The sequence below is a fragment of the Phocoena phocoena genome, chromosome 4, assembly GCF_963924675.1.
Source record: "Phocoena phocoena chromosome 4, mPhoPho1.1, whole genome shotgun sequence".
Taxonomy (NCBI): domain Eukaryota; kingdom Metazoa; phylum Chordata; class Mammalia; order Artiodactyla; family Phocoenidae; genus Phocoena; species Phocoena phocoena.
Genome location: NC_089222.1, coordinates 25,631,857 through 25,652,742, shown reverse-complemented (window position 1 = coordinate 25,652,742; position 20,886 = coordinate 25,631,857). Strand labels below are relative to the sequence as shown.

At 42.4% G+C, this 20,886-nt stretch overlaps 1 protein-coding gene across 1 annotated transcript in view; it reads left to right on the top strand.

Annotated features, from left to right (window-relative positions):
• SLC9A9 (solute carrier family 9 member A9) overlaps window positions 1-20,886 on the top strand; it is a 542,439-nt gene that overhangs the window by 425,560 nt on the left and 95,993 nt on the right. The window contains exons 13-14 of the mRNA XM_065876006.1: window positions 5,440-5,488; window positions 17,817-17,896. Coding sequence (XP_065732078.1) covers window positions 5,440-5,488; window positions 17,817-17,896 — 129 coding nt within the window. The remainder of the gene's footprint in view (window positions 1-5,439; window positions 5,489-17,816; window positions 17,897-20,886) is intronic.

The window sequence follows — 20,886 nt, the reverse complement described above, 5'->3', positions numbered from 1 at the left end:
AAAGGCAGAAAATTGCCCTCAGAGGAGGGGAGTCGGTATGTGGGTGTGCAGGGTGTGGCAGGAGACTACTGTGTTGTCTTGTAAGCCCTTCTGTAATGTTTCAATTGTATTATTTTGTTACGTATCTGTGTGTGTATTATAAACTTGAAAAGAAAAAACATGTACTAAATTTGACTCTCAGGCTATCGGTCCCACACTAAATTAAAAAGTAGGGGGTGACAATCCAAAAATGGGCAGAAGACCTAAACAGACATTTCTCCAAAGAAGATATACAGACTGCCAACAAACACATGAAAGGGTGCTCAACATCATTAATCATTAAAGAAATGCAAATCAAAACTACAATGAGGTATCACCTCACACCAGTCAAAATGGCCATCATCAAAAAGTCTACAAACAATAAATGCTGGAGAGGGTGTGGAGAAAAGGGAACCCTTTTGCACTGCTGGTGGGAATGTAAAATGATACAGCCACTATGGAGAACAGTATGGAGGTTCCTTGAAAAACTAAAAATAGAACTACCATATGACCCAGCAATCCCAATATCTCAGGCATATTCCCTGAGAAAACCGTAATTCAAAAAGAATCATGGGGCTTCCCTGGTGGCGCAGTGGTTGAGAGTCCACCTGCCGATGCAGGGGACAAGGGTTCGTGCCCTGGTCCGGGAAGATCCCACATGCCGCGGAGTGGCTGGGCCCATGAGCCGTGGCCGCTGAGCCTGCACGTCCGGAGCCTGTGCTCCGCAACGGGAGAGGCCACAACAGTGAGAGGCCCGCGTACCGCCAAAAAAAAAAAAAAAAAAAGTCGTGTACCACAATATTCATTGCAGCTCTATTTACAATAGCCGGGACATGGAAGCAACATAAGTGTCCATCAACAGATGAATGGATAAAGAAGATGTGGCACATATATACAATGGAATATTACTCAGCCATAAAAAGAAATGAAATTGAGTTATTTGCAGTGAGGTGAATGGACCTAGAGTCTGTCATACAGAGTGAAATAAGTCAGAAAGAGAAAAACAAATACCGTATGCTAACACATATATATGGAATCTAAAAAAAAAAAAAAAAGGTTCTGAAGAACCTAGGGGCAGGACAGAAATAAAGACATAAGAATGGACCTGAAGACATGAGGAGGAGGAAGGGTAAGCTGTGACAAAGTGAGAGAGTGGCAGGGACATATATACACTACCAAATGTAAAATAGATAGCTAGTGGGAAGCAGCCACATAGCACAGGGAGATCAGCTCTGTGCTTTGTGACCACCTAAAGGGGTGGGATAGGGAGGGTGGGAAGGAGGGAGATGCAAGAGGGAAGGGATATGGGAACATATGTATATGTATAACTGATTCACCTTGTTATAGAGCAGAAACTAACACACCATTGTAAAGCAATTATACTCAAAGATGTTAAAAAAAAAAAGTAGGGGGCAAGCATAGAGACAATATTCTAACATATTGTTGCAGGTAGAAAATCAAGGCAATCTAAATGGCAGATACAAGAATTTCAAAGAGAAAAAGAATAGTAGCCAGGGACCATTTAATATGGGCATAAAGAGGTTCACATACCTGTTGGAAATCATTATAACAAGTGAGTGTTAGATTTTGTGGGGCCAGTGGCGATACTGAAACCTCCAGTAAAGTTCCGAATAGCCCCATCACACTCTGTTTAAGGAAGCAGGGGGCCAGGTAATATATTTTAGCAAGATTGCTATGAAAAGCAGGCAAAATCATAAGAGAAAGAAGGTGTCATTCTTAGGTGCCTTTCCTTCATAGCACCTCGATTATAATAGCATAGAGAACAAATGTATGGATACCAAGGGGTTAAGGGGGGGGGTGGTGCGAGGAATTGGGAGATTGGGATTGACACATATACACTATTGATACTATGTATAAAGTAGAGATCTAATGAGAACCTACTGTACAGCACAGGGAACTCTACTTAATGCACTTTGGTGACTTAAATGGGAAGAAAATCCAAAAGGGAGGGGATATATGTATATGTATGGCTGATTCACTTTGCTGTACAGTAGAAACTAACACAACATTGTAAAGCAACTATACTCCAATAAAAATAAATTAAAAAAATAAAACCAAAACAATTATAAGAAACTTTTCAGATTTTTCTAATTAAACGTACCTAACCGTTATGCCCTGTGAGGGCAGGGACCACATCTGCTTTGTTCCCCACCGCTGCCCCAGGAGGGAATAACTCACATGCAGTCTCTCTTTCTTCAAGCCTCTTAAGATGTTTAGTCTGCTCTAGGCAAGAGGGCTGCAGGCCTGGCCCCAGGAGCAGACCCTGAGCTTCCCTGAAACGGCAGGAGGGAGGAGATGTATTCTTGCTCTGAGGAAAACAGCCGATCTCTCGGCCCCTGAGATGCTTTTCACCGAGTCCCACATAAAACTGAAGCACGTAATCCACTGCTACCGTTCCTCCGCTCCATCTGGCTTCTAGAATAATTGAAACTAGAAATGTCTGCTATGACTGCTGCTGGGGAGAAAGGCCTCAGTGCTGCCTCAAACTTTAAATGTTGGGTTTCTTGTGAAATTTGATTTCTGTTCTCTCTAGTTTTCTAGACAGAGAAAACTAAAAAAAAAAAAAAAAAAGGCCCTAAGCAAATGCAGCAGTGGGAACTTCAGGACCCTCAGTTCAATTCACAGCCTGCATGGGTGCCTGTAACTTCTGGTGTTGGGAAAGGGGTTAGGGCTCAATAATAAAGGCTCCTAGGGGCCCCCAGCATCCGCCAGAGAGCTCAGATCCACCAGAGGCTTGAAGGTGGCCCAGCCCCACGAGAAAGGGGGCCAGGGTGCCTCCAACTGAGACCCCACTATTCACAGAGGTTGGACTCAGGCTACCCATACCCCAAGATCACTGTCTAGACTCACCTTGAGAGTCTGGGCCTTAACTCCCCTCCATTCGCTCTCCCGTACCCTTTCCTCCTTTCCCTCCCCCTCTCTTCTTATCTATCCTCCCCCCTCCCCCCTTCAACTCTCCCAGTCCTCTCCCCCCTGCCCCTCCTTCCTCCCCCCATCCCTACACTGCCCCCTCCCTCCCTTCTCTTTTCTCTTTCCTTCCCCCTCCTCCTTTCTCCTTCCAGACCCCCTTTCCCCCCCCCACCCTCATCCTGTCCTTCTCTCCCTCCAACTTCAACGAAATAGATCAAATAGCTCTTTCTACTCTAAGAAAATCAAAGGTTAGTCCCCAGCAGAGGCCCTTTCTAGTTACCTGAAGGCCAAAAGTTCAGCACACAATAAATAGCCAGGCATTTCACCCTCTGGGTTAGAGAAAAGGGGCTATTCATGCCCAGAGGACACTAATTTTTGAAGAATCAGAGGTATTTTAAACAAGCCACCTCTCCACCAGTGGCTTTCCTTTCACAGGCTAACACATCTGCAGGCCTGGTAGCTTCTAACCTGCCTCCCCTCCCCACATCTAGGGACCAGAACAAGGGCACTGCAGAAGTGTTTACAGGGGCCGGAGTGGAAGGAAAGACGCTAAAGCTCTAGAAATTGTGACGTTCTCAGGAAAGGCTCTGGCGGAGGCCCAGCCAGGTGGCTGAGGCCCTGAGCTACACCCCCATGCCGCCCACCACAGGCAGAGGCCCACCCTCCAGAGCAGAGGAAGTTCAAGCTCCAGGCCCTCACACGCTCCGGCCCTTCCAAGGCCCTGGGAAGAGCCCCAGCATTGTGTTCCCATGGTCCTATGTTTTCGTAAGATTTGCAAAAGGAATATATTTTAACCACTGTTGGGTTTGATCACTGTTTCTTTGTGCTACAGTTTCCCCTCCGTCATGCTTCTCGCCTGGTCAGATGGCTCTGGAGTGGCCCTGGGCAGCTGTGGGGTCCGACCAAGGGGAAGCTGAATTGGGAGCGCATTTAGATTGTATTTAGTGGGATGAGGCTGTGTGGTCTGCAGTCACTTCTGTGCAAGGGCAAGTCACTGCTGGCCAGCCTCCTGCAGCGACGGCTTACAGGAAGCGTGTCACGAGGCTGGATGGAAGATGAACATGTCCTATGGTGACTGGCTTCACAAGTCTGGGGGTAGTGGAGGAAAAACAAGGCTTCAAATACACTGAGCCAGAAGCTAGTCTGTGGAAAATTCTTCCAGTCATGAGATGTGTACAATTCAAAGTGGAGGATTCTGTTCTCATTGATGCCCTGTCAAAATGGAAATTCAGGAATACGTACATTCAGTGATGCAGCGTATACACTGATAAGCGTACTGGGTATTGTTGATGAGAATTGCATGAAGTGAAATTTATCAGAAATCTTGTCTTTTCGGGGTATAAACCTTTAGCAGTACTGCACACAGCAAGCATGTCTGTGTGTGTAAGGAACCATGTTTTAATGCCTCCCAATTATTAATAATTGTGATGACTCTGCTAGAGGAGAGACTACCTTGTCCTCCTATTCTCTCTCTATTTTTTTCTTTTTTTTTTTTTTTTTTTTTTTTTTTTTGCGGTACAGGGGCCTCTCACTGTTGTGGCCTCTCCCGTTGCGGAGCACAGGCTCCGGACGCGCAGGCTCAGCGGCCATGGCTCATGGGCCCAGCCGCTCCGCGGCACGTGGGATCTTCCCGGACGGGGGCACGAACCTGTGTCCCCTTCATCAGCAGGCGGACTCTCAACCACTGAGCCACCAGGGAAGCCCCCTCCTATACTCTCTTACACAAAATCATTATATCATATACAGAGAGTAACAAAGTATGCAGACAAAACTTAGGAGGAAAAAGTTATTTTAGAGGTATGTCAGGCAGTAAATTAATTAGAATATTATGTATTTTATAGATGTTGAGATGTCTGTTGCATTTGCCAGATTTTAAAATTATAAAATGTGTTATAATTTCTTTTCTCTTTCTCTTTAAAAGAGTCACTTTCATCCCTAATTTTGTATTTGTATTTTTGTATTAATTTGCTTAAAGAGAGCCCCCCAAATTGTATAAGTCTCAGGTCCCACAAACCTGGATCCTCCCTCCTGCCAGCCTCCATGAGCATCTGGACAAAGGATCTGTTTTTCTTCTGTCCTGGGGAGCCTGCTGCAGCCTGGTCCACCACATTCCCAGAGCAGTTTTGTCAGTGAGTCCTGCAGGAAGAACAGGTGGCCTTCCTTCTAGGATCCCTGTTTTGGGGGCCATGGAGGTCTTTTCCTGAGAGCTGCTGTCCCAGGTTCTCAGGCTTCTGCTCTTGCTGGGAAAGACAGCAGCAGGGAACAGCTGTTGGTGTCCAATCTCACCAGCTGTGCAGAGGCCCAGCTGTACAAGTTCTCCTCTTGCCATAAATCTATTTGAAGTTCTTTTGATTCAGGGAGAGGTAGGAGGGTTTTCTGCTAAACCTTTCGTCTGATTCATATTGTCTTTGGTTCACGTGACCTGACCCAAGAGACTGTGTCATCTCATCAGCAGCAAGGCCCTTACCAGTTCTCTGTTCTCTTTAACAGGGTTGGTGTGGACCCGGATGAGGATCAAAAGGAGCCCTCTTCACACCAGGCAAGTCAAAGAAGCCGATGCATAGAGTACAGCGATAAGAGATCTTGTGTTCCATAGCCAGGAGGCTCATTCTAAAGGGGGCTGGCCCCGCAGATAAAATAAATCAGATGACTATAAAATACGCAGGAATTCAGGGTGTCGATAACCTTTGCGTAACCTCTAGAGCGCTTAGAACTAGCATACACTCGTGCCTTCTTTGTGGCTGCAGGAAGCCTGGAAACTGCAGTGTACGAGCAAGAGCACAGCTCTTGGAATCAGGCAGCCTGGAGTTCAAATCCCTGCCCAGCAACGTGCTAGCGCCGTCATCTCAGTGAAATGTACTTGATGCATGTTCGATGCATGTTGGGCACACAACAGATGGGCCTGCTTCTCCTGCATGATTTCTCATTTACCAGGTCCAGGTATATAGAAATACAGACACACTGAAAATCTGCAAAAGCACAGCCTGAAAATCCTTAGGGAAAATTATTCAGAACAACGTGCTATCGCCTTGAGTAAGGGAAGTGTAGTCTCCACAAACTCTGGACTTGAATCTAACATCAGAGTAAAACGTGTCATTGGCAATTTTGCTTTGGTCATTTTTAACTCAGTACTTAAAGCAAACAATTGTGTAGAAATGTTGCACCTCTTGCTGAAATTGCAGGTAGACAGACATGATAGAATAACACCTTAAATAAGAGGTGCTGCTTAATGAATTGTGTCCTGATCATATCTGGATCTGAAGAGGATCCATCTCTCTTTTATTTCATGGGTTTTTTTCCTACAGTCCCATCAGTGAGGCACAGCTGGTTAGTGCCGCCAGGCAAGATGCTGCTGCTTTCCTGGTTCACGTAAAGAGGGAAGGATCCTATGCTCTACACAAAGGGCTGGAAAATGAAGTTGGCAATGATCCTGGCTCATATGTACTTTGAATATTTTTGTCACATGTGTTCCAAGCCCATGCTGGTGCTGTTTTCACAGACTTTATTGCCCAGGAAAGACACTTAACTGCAGGACTGAGCCCAACAGGGTGTCAGCGTACTGGGATTAGGGCCAGAGTGGTGACCTTCGAAAGGGGATCAAAGCCCGTCCATCTCCTTACACTGGTGGGCTGTAATGAGTCCTTAGGAAGGGCTGGTACAGATTTTCACAAAGCATTTTATCTCATATAGATCAACTAATCCATTCTTCTACTTTCACGTAGAACTTTTATCTAAATTTTGTCCTTCTCATACCTTTTTCTTTAAAAGAAAAGTGATAGAATAAGAAAATTCATCAAAGAAAATTCTTCATCTTCCTCTAACTGCCTAATATTTTACAATTACATATAATTATTGGTAAGGTTACCTGCTAGCTTAACTTTTTTCTTTTGTAATTTAAATGTACTTTATTTTAGCTCATTCATACCATTGTCAATTTAGTAATTACTCTTACCTGAAGATACTGAAACCAGTAGAAAGTATTTTTGTTGTTGTTGTTATTAGAGAAATGAGATAGTACAACATAGTACAATGAAAACTACGTGGTATTTGGATCTTGGGCAAGTTTTTTACATCTTTGAATCGCAATTTTCCTAACTGTAAAACGTGAATGATAATAGTGTCTACTTCTCCAGGTTGTTAGAATTATATTTATGAAAACTACCTAACTTAATCAATTTCATTAAAACCATCTTATCTCGTGAAGGATTTGATGAAGAGGCTCACACCACCACATATGATAAAATAATAGTAAAATATTTTTTAAGAACTTTAAAACTCAGTTAAAAAAATTAATGAAAGCAGAAACAAAACCAGAGGAGTAAAAAGAATCATGACTAAACAGATCATAAGGTCCTATGTACTTGCTAAAGTTGAACCACAAGTAAGCTTTCTGGTAACCAAAGCAGGGGGGAAAGGAAATGATAACCAGTAATATACTAAATTACTATAATTAGAGGGGAAAATTATACTCTGTCCTCAAGCTGTACAGAAGTTCACAGGCCACAATTTCTTGCTTGGGGCTTCCTGTAGAGGACACATAAAGAGTTATCTAACTAACCCTGGTATAATTTACATGGTTCCTACTAGTCTTCTGCCGCTATTGTTTTTTAAAAGTGTCCTGGAAGTGTTCTTATTCATGATGGTTGACTACTGAGGTAACTACGTTTCAGAAAAAGGCTTTTTCCACCCTTGGAATAATTCTTATGTTCAATGTCAAGTACAGGAAATGGTGGGCTCAGGCCAGAAGTAACAAACCACAGCGTCCATGCAGCTGCCACTTGACCTGGACAGAGGGGGTTTTTTGGTACTTTACAAACTATGTGTCAAGAACCTGTCGGCCCTCATTTTGCCTGACAACTCTTCGCTTATTATCAACACCTGTTGCTCTAAAGACCAGAAACCTAATTCTTAGGAGGATTGCATTTTCCCACTCACCTTGCACTTATTAAATTGGTCTTGCATTAACAAATAGGATAATCTTTGCACTGGTCAACTTCTGAAAAAAAGACCTTACTCTTACTTGCCCAAAGCTAAAACTTTCAGATAATTGTGGCAATTACTGATCATATACTCTCAAAATCAATAATAAGCATATGTAATGACATATACTTTTTTTTTTTTTTTTTTTTTTGCGGTACGCGGGCCTCTCACTGTTGTGGCCTCTCCCGTTGCGGAGCACAGGCTCCGGACACGCAGGCTCGGTGGCCATGGCTCACGGGCGCAGCCGCTCCGCGGCATGTGAGATCCTCCCGGACCGGGGCACGAACCCGTGTCCCCTGCATTGGCAGGCGGACTCTCAACCATTGTGCCACCAGAGAAGCCCGACATGTACATATTTTTGAAGGAATTTCCTTTTTCTCTGTTTCTGGAGAGTAAAATAACCTTTGGGAAATATGAACTTGTGGCTGTGACTAACCAGCAATGTCACGATTTTCCTTTTTGCCTTGTAATACCTTGAAAGTGTGAATGGTGTTACACTCTTACTCATACCAGACCCAGAAGCTTTAAAAAGAATGTTCCACAAGCAAGTATTAAACTTTAAATATATAGTCTATGCAAATGTGCCACTTTGAGAAATGGAAGGTATCGCAGCTGTGATTTTATGTCTCTTAAATGTAAAAAAAAAAAAACAACCCTCAGACAAAATTCCACCACCCCACCCTCGCCCCAACAAGAAGTTGTCCTTGTAATGGATTCTGTGTCCTTGGCAGCCCAGCATTACAAAGGTGAGACTTGCTGGAGCGCCACGCCCCCCTTAATCTTTCAATAGAAAATTCCCGCTACCCAAGAAGGGCTGCCACGATTGCTTCTCTTTTTCCCTTCTTGCCCTTTTTCGTGATCATCCTAATATTTGTGGAGTACTGACTCTTGTTATTAACACTGTTCTAAGCACTTTATCTGTGTTAACTCATTTATCTTCCAAGATAAGCCTATGAATGGGTACTGTTATTATGCTTATATTTTAAATAAGGAAACTGTATACAGAGAAGTTAAATAACGTACCAAAGGACACATAGTGAAATTCAAACCCAGAATCTGGTTCTAGAACTTCCACTCTTAATTGGTGTGCGTGCGTCTATTCGTTCATTCATTCATTCATTCATACAACCCACCCATGTCAGGCATGAATCTAAGTGTGAGGAAGATGCAGCAGTTACCAGTTCAAAGTCTTCACCCTCACGGAGCTTACGCTCTAATGGGGGACACTGGGAACAAAAAGGTAAACAGCTACATACTATATGTTTGGAGAATGGGAACAGTAGAGCAGGTACAAGGATGGAGAACAATGGAGGAGAGGCTATGGCTGGCCAGGGCAGGCCTCTCTGAAGAAGTGGCATTTGATCAGAGTCCTGAACGATATGCAGAAGTGAGATGTGTATGTGGGCTCTGGGGGGAAACAGTCCAGCCAGAGGGAACTGCAAGGATGAAGGCCCTGGCCTCACAGCGGGTTATGGTGTGCTCCACGTGCAGCAAGAAGGCCAGTGTGGCTGGAGCCCAGTGGGCAAGGTGGGAGCCAGTGCAGGTGGATTCGGAGGGACCAAGAGGGGCCAGATCACCGGCCACGGTGGTGATTTTGATTTCCTTCTATGTGTGATGGCAGCAAAAACTTGCAGGTTTGGAACTTAAAAGTAATGGGATCAACTTTTTAAAAAACTCATTTTTCTTCCATTTCCGACTCTGCCAACTGTTACAGTGAGGCTAATTTTCATCTTTTCTAACATAATTTTATTTTGGACACTATGCTGGCTCCTCTATGTGCTCTCTTAATGCCAACTTCCACTTTTATTTTTGCTTCGAGAAGTCGCTTCATTGAATTCTGGTTTTGGTTGTCATTTATGCTTGTGTGTAACCTGGGTGGATAAGTTCTGGTCACCACAGCTCAAGAAAGTCAAAGCGGAGCTGAGAAAGGTCCAGAGAAGGGCAGCTTCAATGAGCAGAGGGAGATTAAAAGAATTACGATTTCTCCAGCAGAACGACTACCACTAAGAAGGGATACAACAAAGTGTCTGTAAAAATATGGAGGGTATGAGTCAGGTGAACAAAGACTTGTTTGCCAAATCCCAGAAAACCATAACTAAAAAACACCCTTGAAACTGAAAGAGCTCATTTGGAGAAGAATAAAAGTATGTGTTCTTCTGCACAATTGATACTTAAATGCTGGAAATATAAGTAGGTTCAAGAGGGAAAGAGATTAGCAGATGGTAGGGTCATCTAGTCATTAAATAAAATTTAATTTTGCCTTGTGAATATTTTCTAGATATTGCTAACAAACCTATAGAAAACGGAATAAAGATTCCCACGTATATGTTCCTCGGATCCAACAATTATCAATATTTTTCCATACTATGTCCCCATGCTGTTGGAGCTGGCCTCACAGAATGTAAATTCCGTGCTATACCAACAAATATTTCAGAAATAGAACAGTAAACTCTAAAATTGACCTGACCCAGATGAAGGGTTTTTTTTTTGTTATTGTAACTAACAGTACTTTGAGAAAAATAAAATGACTATTTCAGAGCAAGTATCTTGGGTTTTCCCTTGGCCAACACTGAATTTATTTTGGTTTTACTTACGGCTCATACACCCAAAAGTATACACCCTCCCCACTACATTTTTACTGCTTAAGAGAATCTATATTTACAGATTCTATAATTACATGCTCTAGAAAACAGAAATAATAATGAGGAAGAGGAAGTGCAGGAAGATGATAGCCTCAATTTAGCAATTAGGTGCCGTATGTAAATTCACATTTAATCTTTACCTTGACCAATCGAGATTCATATTATAAACCCCATTTTATAAATGATGAAATTGAAGTTCAAAGAATTAAAGTAACTTTCCCAAGACAACGACAACAACAAAATTCCAGCCACTTCAATAACACCCAATCTCCAATTTGTAGTTCTTCAACTCAGTGAGACTGTTGCTCTCAGCTTGAATTGTTCTCTGCTTGGACTCTAGCTCCTTGTACTACAGTTGGGAAAGGGCAGAAAGAAAAGAGAATATAGGGCTTACCTCATTTGTCCTTTGCTGCCTGTTGCCCAGTATCTGAATTCTATCATGTATTTATGATACCAGTTATTCTTACCAGCCATTATGTGTTTTGCAAGTAGTTTTGTAGGGGGAAACATTGTTTTGTTTTGTTTTGAGACAAAAATATAATACTGTATACTCAAATCACAAGCGTAAATGTAGAACCCTTATCTTTGCTATGGCGTTTGTGGTTTGGGGCACTGTCACTGGGAAACAGCATGAGCTAGGATCTTCTTGTTCCAAGGTGCATTTTCTACTCCAGTGCCTTTTACATCTAGAAGTTATAATTCCAATATGTAATTGTATCAGCCTTCTACTGCTGCTGAACAAATGATCCCAAAACTTAGTGGCTTAAAATAACAAACGTTTATTATCTCACAGTTTCTAAGTGTCAGGAATTTGAAAGCAAATTAGCTGAGTGTTTCTGGCTCAGGGTCTCTCATGACGTTGCAGTCAGGATGTCAGCCAGAGCTAGAGTCATCTGAAGGCTTGACTGGGTCTGAAAGGTTCACTTCCATGTTGGCAGGAGACCTCAGTGCCTTGCCGACTATTGGCAGGGAGACTCGGATGCTTACCACATGGATGTCTCCATAGGGTGGCTTGGGTCCTCACAGTATGGTAACTAACTTCCCTCAAGTGGTTCAACACAGACAGAAAGGGGGAAACCACAATGTTTTTTTATGACCTAGCCTTGTATATCACCATCCCTTCTGCTCCATTCCACTGATTAAAAATGAGTCATTATATATCGTCCACACTCAATAGGAAGGGAAATTAGTCTCCATCTTTTAAAGGGACAAGTACCAAAGAATTTGTGAATATACATTTTTTTTTTTTTGCGGTACGCGGGCCCCTCACTGTTGTGGCCTCTCCCGTTGCGGAGCACAGGCTCTGGACGCGCAGACTCAGCAGCCATGGCTCACGGGTCCAGCCGCTCCGCGGCATGTGGGATCCTCCCAGACCGGGGCACGAACCCGTGTCCCCTGCATCGGCAGGCGGACTCTCAACCACTGCACCACCAGGGAAGCCCCGAACATACATTTTTAACTCACCAAAATATTATATTTACCTGAACCAAACAATTTATTTTTCCCTGGATTAACTTGAATCTCTTGTACGGACAAAGTTATTTGAAGCAGACTTTTTTTTTTTTTTGGTAGCTAAACCATGAGTTTAGCCCATCTGGTAGTGTATCTGTGATGTCTACGTTTCCTCTTGGCATTTTTACCCATCCTTATCTAGTTGTTTCCTTCATTCTTTCTCCCTAAGCATGTATTTTGTGACTATACCTTCTTGGGAATGTTTATGAATTGATCATAGTGTGAGGAAGGTGAAAATATTTGTATAAAATACTCTCTATGTGGAGGCTAAGAGTTAATTTTACCTTTTAAAACATAAATTTGAAAAAATTTTCCTATTGACTCTCAATTGTATCATGTCCCCCTTCAGAATCTAGAAATCGTTCTCTTTAGGGACAGAGAATCCGGTCTTCTCCTTGGTAATCAGAAAATCAAGGCAATAAACTTAAAATTATTACATGAATACATTCCACACTGGGAGATGGCAGGGCAAAAGTACTGCTGTCAAATCCCATTCACACTGACTACTTGAAAAAGTGCTCTGGAACCCATAAGGAACTCTACAGATTTGTTATGATAATTATCTGTCTTTGTCATCATTCTGTACAACCTCCACTGACATTAGTATTGAATATGAAATCTTAGAAATAGGAAAATCTTCTCTCTCTTAATCCATTGAATCCCCGTGAAGTGAGAAGCAATCCCATAAGACTAGCCCAGAGCAGAGTTCCTCCGGTTCACTTAGCAAAGGCCCCTCCTTTGAATATTGATAGAGGAATGTATTTACATTTGCTTAGTTCTTTTTCATTAAGGTTAATACAGCAAACAATTCCCTTTTGCTTCAGCGTCTGTTTTTTAAAGATTTCTGGCCAGAGCCTTTGTTTTCTTTCAGGGATCCAAATAAGCATAAAACAAAGAGTACCTTCCTAATTTTCCTGTTGCTCCCTCTCTAGGGTGGTGCTAGAGGGGTCACTTAAAAGACAACTACTGGGCTTCCCTAGTGGGTAGGATTGAGGAATCTCAGCTGGTAAATGACAATGTCTTCTCATCAGACAACTCCCACCTGGGAAAAGAAGCCAAAGATACAATGTTTTCTTTGAATACTCAAGGAAAGTTAAGGAAAACCCAAGAACTCTTTCTCGAGGAAGTTAATAAGTCCATACATCATTCTGGGTCCTTAGCCCATACTAGTCTGTGATGTCACCAGCCCATAACACCATTCTTAATCAAAATCTCCCTACTGGGCTTCCCTGGTTGCGCAGCGGTTGAGAGTCCGTCTGCCGATGCAGGGGACACAGGTTCGTGCCCAGGTCTGGGAAGATCCCACATGCTGCGGAGAGGCTGGGCCCGTGAGCCATGGCCTCTGAGCCTGCGCGTCCGGAGCCTGTGCTCCGCAACGGGAGAGGCCACAACAGTGAGAGGCCCCTGTACCGCAAAAAAAAAAAAAAAAAAAAAGACAACTACTCACTCCTTATCGTACTCAGCCACTTCCCAACCTCTGATCTATTCCCTTGTTTAAGGAGAAAAAGGAAAGATATCAAATGCCCCAGTCATTTTTACATTTTCCCAGAAATGGAGGATAATCAAGGAAACAGAAATTCCACATATATCAAACACTCTGCTTCTTAGAAGTAGCAAGGGCAAATAAAAGCTAACATTCAATGCCCTTAGATCTCCAGTTCCCATTTACAGCTGTGAAACACGAGGCTCAGATCTGGAGAGTGTATCATTATTATTAAATGGTAGACAGTAGAGAGTCAGAACTCAAATCTTGGTCTTCAGTTTCTGGATCCTCTGCTTGTTCCAACCTGGATGCCACTGCCCCTCTGGCATCAAAGAACTCAAAAAAAGAAGACATATTGCTAGCAGTAAAGAGACTATCACCAAGTTCCAGATTCTTCTTCTGATGACTGCTTATATCCATTGTCCTTGGGTGTGATCTGATCACTGCTTCAGAATAAGCCAGGTAAATTGATGCTACCTGCTGTCCTCTGCCCATCTGGGCCCTCCCAGGGGCTTGCCCTCTGCACTGCCTCATCGGATACCTTCCCTGTTCCAGGGTGTCCGCAAAGGCTGGCCTTCCCTTGGCACAGTTATCCTCAGCCCCCAGTGAACAAGCAGGGCACACAGTGGACTAACTCATTTATTTCTACTCATTTATTGATGGCCTTTCATAACCCAGTTATTAAGTCATCAGTAACTTCAGAGAAATAAATGAATGGATCCAGAATTGGGCCAACAGATATTTAAGGCATACACTGAACATTTTATCTCAGATCAGCAGAAAAGTCAATGCTGGGTCATCCATGGTATTTCCCTTACCTGGAAAAACATTTTCTATGTTTCATTCTAATTGGAACCCAGTTTATTTCTCTACAAAGCAGTAAAATGAATAACATCTCCAGTATCCCAAGTAAATTAAAGTTTGAAAAATAGATTACAAGTGTTAACATTTTTTCCAAAATGCTACCTAGTATGTGTTGCTCTCATCAGCTGGCAAAAAATAACCTTGGAAGATTTCCCGGAAATAGAGTATAAGCTCTTTCAGGAATGCCTGTATGTTCTGATATATTCCCCTCAGGAAATAAAATAAAAAGGAGAGGAAAAAGGGAGTAAAAGGCAGGGAGGTTTTCCAAGACCTTGAGAAATCCCTGAAACCAGTATTTAGGAGTCTAGAGAAATTTCTAACACTGAAGTTAAGTTTCTTCAGGGACACTTTCCAACCCATCAGCGTTCACCCAGCTGAGGGGAGCCATGCATTTTCATTACGTTTGGGGGGATATATAGCTGCTGCATCTCAACCTTCAGTATCCCGACCTCATCTCCTATTCAGGTACCCATTTGCCCTAGTTTGCTCTTCACTTACACCCACCTAGATGACAGGAATCAAGGCTGCTGCTGAGAGGTCACAACTGTGCTTGGAAACCTCTCTGTTCGCCAGTTGCCTCAGTTTCCTCATCTGTAAAATAGGAATAATAATATATGAAAAGCACTTAAAACACTGTCTGGCACATGGCGTCTATTCAAGAAGTGCCAGCCGTTATTGTTGTTGTTGTCATTAATGAAAAAACAGTATCTCCCATACGATTAGGACCTCAGAGACCAGCCAATCCAATTTCCTCAATTCATTTTACAGACGAGGAAACTGCAGCCCAAATAGCCTATCATACGGTGTGTGTGCTTTCCAAAGTTCAAAGGCTGAGTGAGATACCAGCAGACAGAACAGCACCTTTGGAGTCCTTTAGTCCTACGTTCAAATTCCAGCTCTGCGGCTTGCTAGCTATGTGACTTTGGACTCAGCTCTTCCCTTCTCTGGGCCTCTCTAGGTCCTCACCTGTAAAATAGGTATAATGCAACCTACCTTGAGGGTTTGTTGTGAAAATTGAAAAACAATGACTGAAAAAGTTAGTGACTGGATAATGTGACCAGCACCTTGCCTAGGAATGAATGAGCATTCCATAGCTGGAGAATATTATTACAAATGTCATTCAGCCGGGCTGCTGTGGAGTGGGTGCTAGAATCCTGGGCCCCTGACTGCCAGCCAAGCTCAGCACTACACAGCCCACCTTAACTTAGAAACAAACAACCAAACGAAAAAACAGGAATTTGCTTGCACTCCTTTCTATTAATTTTCTTCAATGACTATCTTGTCATCAATAGATATTGTCAGCTATCAAAATTACCTGTGCCTCTGGATGGATAAAATGTGTAACTCCTTATTGTTCTTAAGGAAAGAAAAAAGAAAAGAAGAGAAAAGAAAAGAGAGAGAGAACTCCCCAGGGCTAGCCCAGAGCTTTACTACCTAGTTTAGTTCAGGGATAACAGTTTTACTCTGCCAGCTGAGCCCCAACGTGCTGACCTGTTTGAGAGACGGTGACTCAGAAACAACTTGCAAATGTTGCAAGATGATGAAGAAAACACTAAGTATAGCAGTGACTTTGCAAATCTGACACCTTTCTTGGGGTAGAAATAGCTAGAGAAAGGTTCAGGGACAGATGGAAATTGAACTGGACACCTTGGTTTCCCTTTTGTGGAAATGCCATGGGTACATTCTAGCTCTAGATAACAGGGCATGGCACTCTGGGTCTATCAGAAAACAGATCTATGAAACTCTGACATCATCCATGAAAAGATCATAGATGTCCCACTGTGGGACTTGGGAATGGGCCATGTGGTCCATGACCAGGTAAGTTTGAGAAAGGCTTCCCTCTCAAAGATTTACGATGCCCATTTACAAATGAAAGATTCCAAAAATTTCTGAATGTAACAAACCTGGTTAACACTCTCAAACCCATCCTTTCCTGAACGATCGGCACAGAATTTCCATCAACATCACGTAGAACAGTGGCATACTAAGGAACGCCTTTTAGGAAACTGTTCAGTGTTGGAAATCAGAGATCTTAAAACAACCAATGAGAAAGGCTGCCAGTTTGGGTTTTCATTTTATTGTGGAGTGTCTGCTTCAACCATTTTAGACAAAGGATAAATGGCTGCCTAGAAAGGGAGGGACCACACTTAGCATTCTTGTGTTCCCCTTTTGTTTGTGGGGCATTGAACTGCAGCGTCTGCCTTTACATGTGTTTCAGAGAGCAGAATACAGCCTTTTGTGTTCAGTTATTTATCATTACCCATCAGTGGAACTGTCTGGAAAGGGGCAAAAAAGTACATAAACAAAGTAAAGTAAATCACCTTGGTTTCAACTAAGGGCTAGCTTTGGAGCAGCCAGTGGTTTCTCCCTGTCTTCCATGACTCATGATTTCTTGAGAATGTTCACATTATTACTGGACTGTGAACTCCTGATACAATTTGGGCATGGAAACCGAGGGCCCAAACAAAGCAATGAAGTCCATGTTAAGATATAAATGCTTTTAATGATGAAGATAATTACAACTGATTGGAGTCTGGAATTCTCTTAATATGCAAAATGAGATACACACAAGAGGTAAAAATGTCCCTGAATCTCCTTCATACCACATTGCAATGTCCATTATCATCTCTCTAAAGTTCACAAAAAATTTTTCACCTTTTCCTCACATTTTCATCCTCTACTGTTACATAAACACCTATCAAATGCTTTCTCTTTTGTCCTTTTCTTCCTCCCTCCCACTGTGGTCCTTTGAAGAAAAAAAAAAAAGAGTGAGTGAGTATGGGGTCGGGGGAGACAAACACATTCATTCAGTTATTAAATTATTACAGGCTTCTCAACCGGAATATCTATTTCAAAACTTAAGAATCGAAGGGGGAAGATATCAAAGATTAACCATAGGCTTTGGTAGTGATCTATCAAAAATAAAATGAATGAAAACTAGTTTAACAATTATTAGACCGTTATCCCTTTAGTCTTGACCTTTTGGTAAATCGTAAATAAATACCATCCAAATCTGACAGAAATAACTGCAAAATTCCCACAACAGCAATCTGACAGAAATATCATGTTCACTGGTGTCAACAAAGCGGCATTTCTTAGCTGTTTAATAAAATAGGAATTATGAAAAAAAGTAAATGCCACAAGAACCTCACCCATATGGCAAGATCCATGAGCTAATTTGCTTGGCAGTAGGTTCAACATTTAGATGAAAATACCTGTATCTGGAAAGATTTTTAAAAAGCGGTTAAGTTTAATTTGGCTTGACATATATTCTTATAGTTCAAATATATTAATATTATATACATACTATGTATTAATGTTGATATTATATATCAATATTTATAGTGATCATTTATCCAATGCCTTTTTCTGTTGTCACTCGCTAGGAAGCAAACAACTCTGGCAAAAGCACGACGAAAACAGAGACTGCCCGGCTCTTCAGAATGTGGTACAGCTTTGACCACAAGTATCCTTTGATAATGATAATCTCCCAGGTCCTGCTACATGGCAGACACTGACTTCGAGCACTTAATCATTGAGGTCTGCACTGCTGCTCTTCAAGAAACGCAGAAAGGTAAAGCGAATTCACGAGCAAATGTAGCCAAAAGAATGATTTCAAAACACAAAAAGCTGTGTAGTCCATACTTAAGTGTTGCAAAGAGCTAAAGTGAAATCTCTCAGAGGCAAATGAATCTGGTGTGCTTGTGGCAATCTACTATTTCCTAATGCTCTATGATAAAATCATAGAGTCCTGAAAAACTGATCTATTTTACTAATTTCACTGTTCATCCCTTTGTAAAAATCTTACTTCTGGTGGAGTCGGCCAGGGTGACAAAGCTCCTTCACCCTTCTGCCAGGAACACATTTGTCTGTTTTTGTTTCATGCTGTAAAAAATGAAGGGGGAGGGGGGAGGGAGGATGAATAGTCCGAGGAGAAGAATAAGTCCGGTCATCACATTGTGAAATAATACTACTTTGTTTTCCAGGAAACACTTGAGTAAGCTTTTTCTAGTGACGGGCAATTTTAAAATTCTAGCTATCAGTGTAAACAGAGTGGCTCAGATACACCTTGCCATGCGACTCACAGAGCTGAGAAGTCAGGCCTGAAGGGCTTTGCCATTGTGAGTTGCAGTAAGCGGTCCACCTCTAATCCCAGGCAAAAGCGCCACAGAAGAAAGGAAAGAACTGTGCTGAAAATTGAATGTGTTGGGTCTTTGTAGTTAGTTTTCCACAGTCACAAATCCCTCTCCTTTCAGGGAGAAAACGTCAGTCACTGGGCAATTTTAAAGCAGCTCAGCAATGATTAAAGCCACAACAGATCAGAGGGAAAGGAAGAAGAATTAAGAACAGGGGAAAGAAATTCAAAGAATAAGATGAAGAGGAGGTAAAAATGGAAAAGGGAGAAGCAGCAAGAGAAATACAGGAAATTCACAGCAGGAAGGAAAGGAAAGCAAATTCGAGGAATGACTGTAGAAAAAAAAAAAAATAAGTAAGAGTGAAGTGAAGAGAAGCCCATTGAAGATTGCAGAGATAAGCAAAAGTAAAACAAGGTTAAAATTAGAAAGCAATTCTGAAATAGTAGAACATTCCAAGAATTATGAAATGAGATGTGGAAGGTAGAGGCTTTTTGAGGCTACAGTTTTGCTTTTCCATACTTCTGTTATCTATGGGCAAATACCTTGCCTCACTCAATCTTGAGTTTTCATGGACAGTGTAGGTTGCCACCACCCTAAAAGTGGTCCATCTTGGCAATTAACTGCCTCTTGGAGGTTCTGGTACCTCACTAACCAGTCACTGGTCTCCCTGAGGGAAGCCAGTTCTTAGCAGGTTACGCTGGTTTGTGTTCCAGTTTGTTTCTCTTCTGGAAACACAATTTTCTCCTGCCATTGCTTAAAGTATCTGATAACCAAATTTGTAGGAAGTTATAAAAATGTGGCTGAAGAGTACATATAAAGGCTGCTTGGTTATGACAAGATGTACAGTAAGAAAGTGTCTTTTGGGGTTCCAGGACCCGATTTCCAACTTGTGGAAGGGGGGCTTCCCCACCCATCCAAGCAATGCGCCAGGTCAGTGTCCTACAACTCAACTCAATTCTGACACTATGTCCCTGGAGACAGTGTCAGATCTCACAGGTAAGGGCTTAGTCCCACAAGGCTGCCCCTACCACCACCACTTCAGAAGCCAGCCACAAGCCCAGGTTGTTACCTATGCTCCTGATCTATCGGCTACATGTTGGAGGTTCCCGTGACCTTCTCCTTGGGTTTGATTGAATTGCTAGAAGACCTCATTACTTGCTAGATCATTGGTTTATTATAAAAGGATATAACTCAGTAACAGCCAGATGGAGGAGGTGCATAGGGCAAGGTACGGGGAAAGGACATGGAGCTTCCATGCCCTCTCTGAGTGCACCACTCTCCTCGAATCTCCACCTGTTCACCAACCTGGAAATTCTCCTAAACTCCATCCTTTTGGGGTTTGGAGGCTTCATTGCATAGGCACAACTGATGAATAATTAACCATTGGTGATTGAACTCCATCTCCAGCCTCTCTCCTCTTCCCCAGAGGTGGTGAGGTGAGAACTGAAAGTTCCAACCCTCTAATCACATGGTGGGTTTTCCTGGCATCCAGCACCCAACCTTAGTTGGGGTCCAAACGTCATCCATCAACATAACAGAAGGATGCCTTTTTACTTTCATCACTTAGGAAATTCAAGGGTTTTAAGAGCTCTCTGCCAAAACTGGGGATGAAGACCAAATTTCTATTTCTTATTATAAATCACAATATCACAAAATGGCAAATCAGAAATTAGATAAAAGATGTTTTTGTTCAAATTCTGACAGTGTTGTAAGGAATGCTTTGCATTGCATTGCAAAATGGAAAAGATAACTTGGAGACAAGAAAATGTAAGTAGGAACCCACCCAAATTTTTAGCTTAGAGCAGTGACACTAAATTCAGATGATGTCATAGTTTTTGTCTCACATTTCACGGGCGGGGGGGGTTATTTCCATATGATTATGGACAAACTAGCAAAAAAATGAAAGCAGACTTACACTCTCAGTAATATCTCTTCTCATGGTAATTTGTCCTCCTGTGCATTCATCCTAGAAATTGCGGGGCTACCATCACTGCATAAATATATTTTCACTTAGACCACAGAGTTTTTATATCCTAGTTATGCTCTGAATTCATACCCAGAGTGTAGCAAACCAACCCGTTTCCACTGTGTAAACTCTTGATTTATCCATATTTTTAGAGAAAAATTATCCCCTTGGCATTTACCGTCATCCTGTTGGCCACCTAGAACCCAAGCGATGTGCCCCATGGACCTCATGGGTAGACTATGCCAGCTGCTGTCAATGTAGGGATGATCCCCCCAACTCCGGGGTCAGATTGCCTGGCTGAGGCCAAAAAGAAAGTGTGAGGCTGAAAGAAATGGATTATGCAGTTTGGAGCTG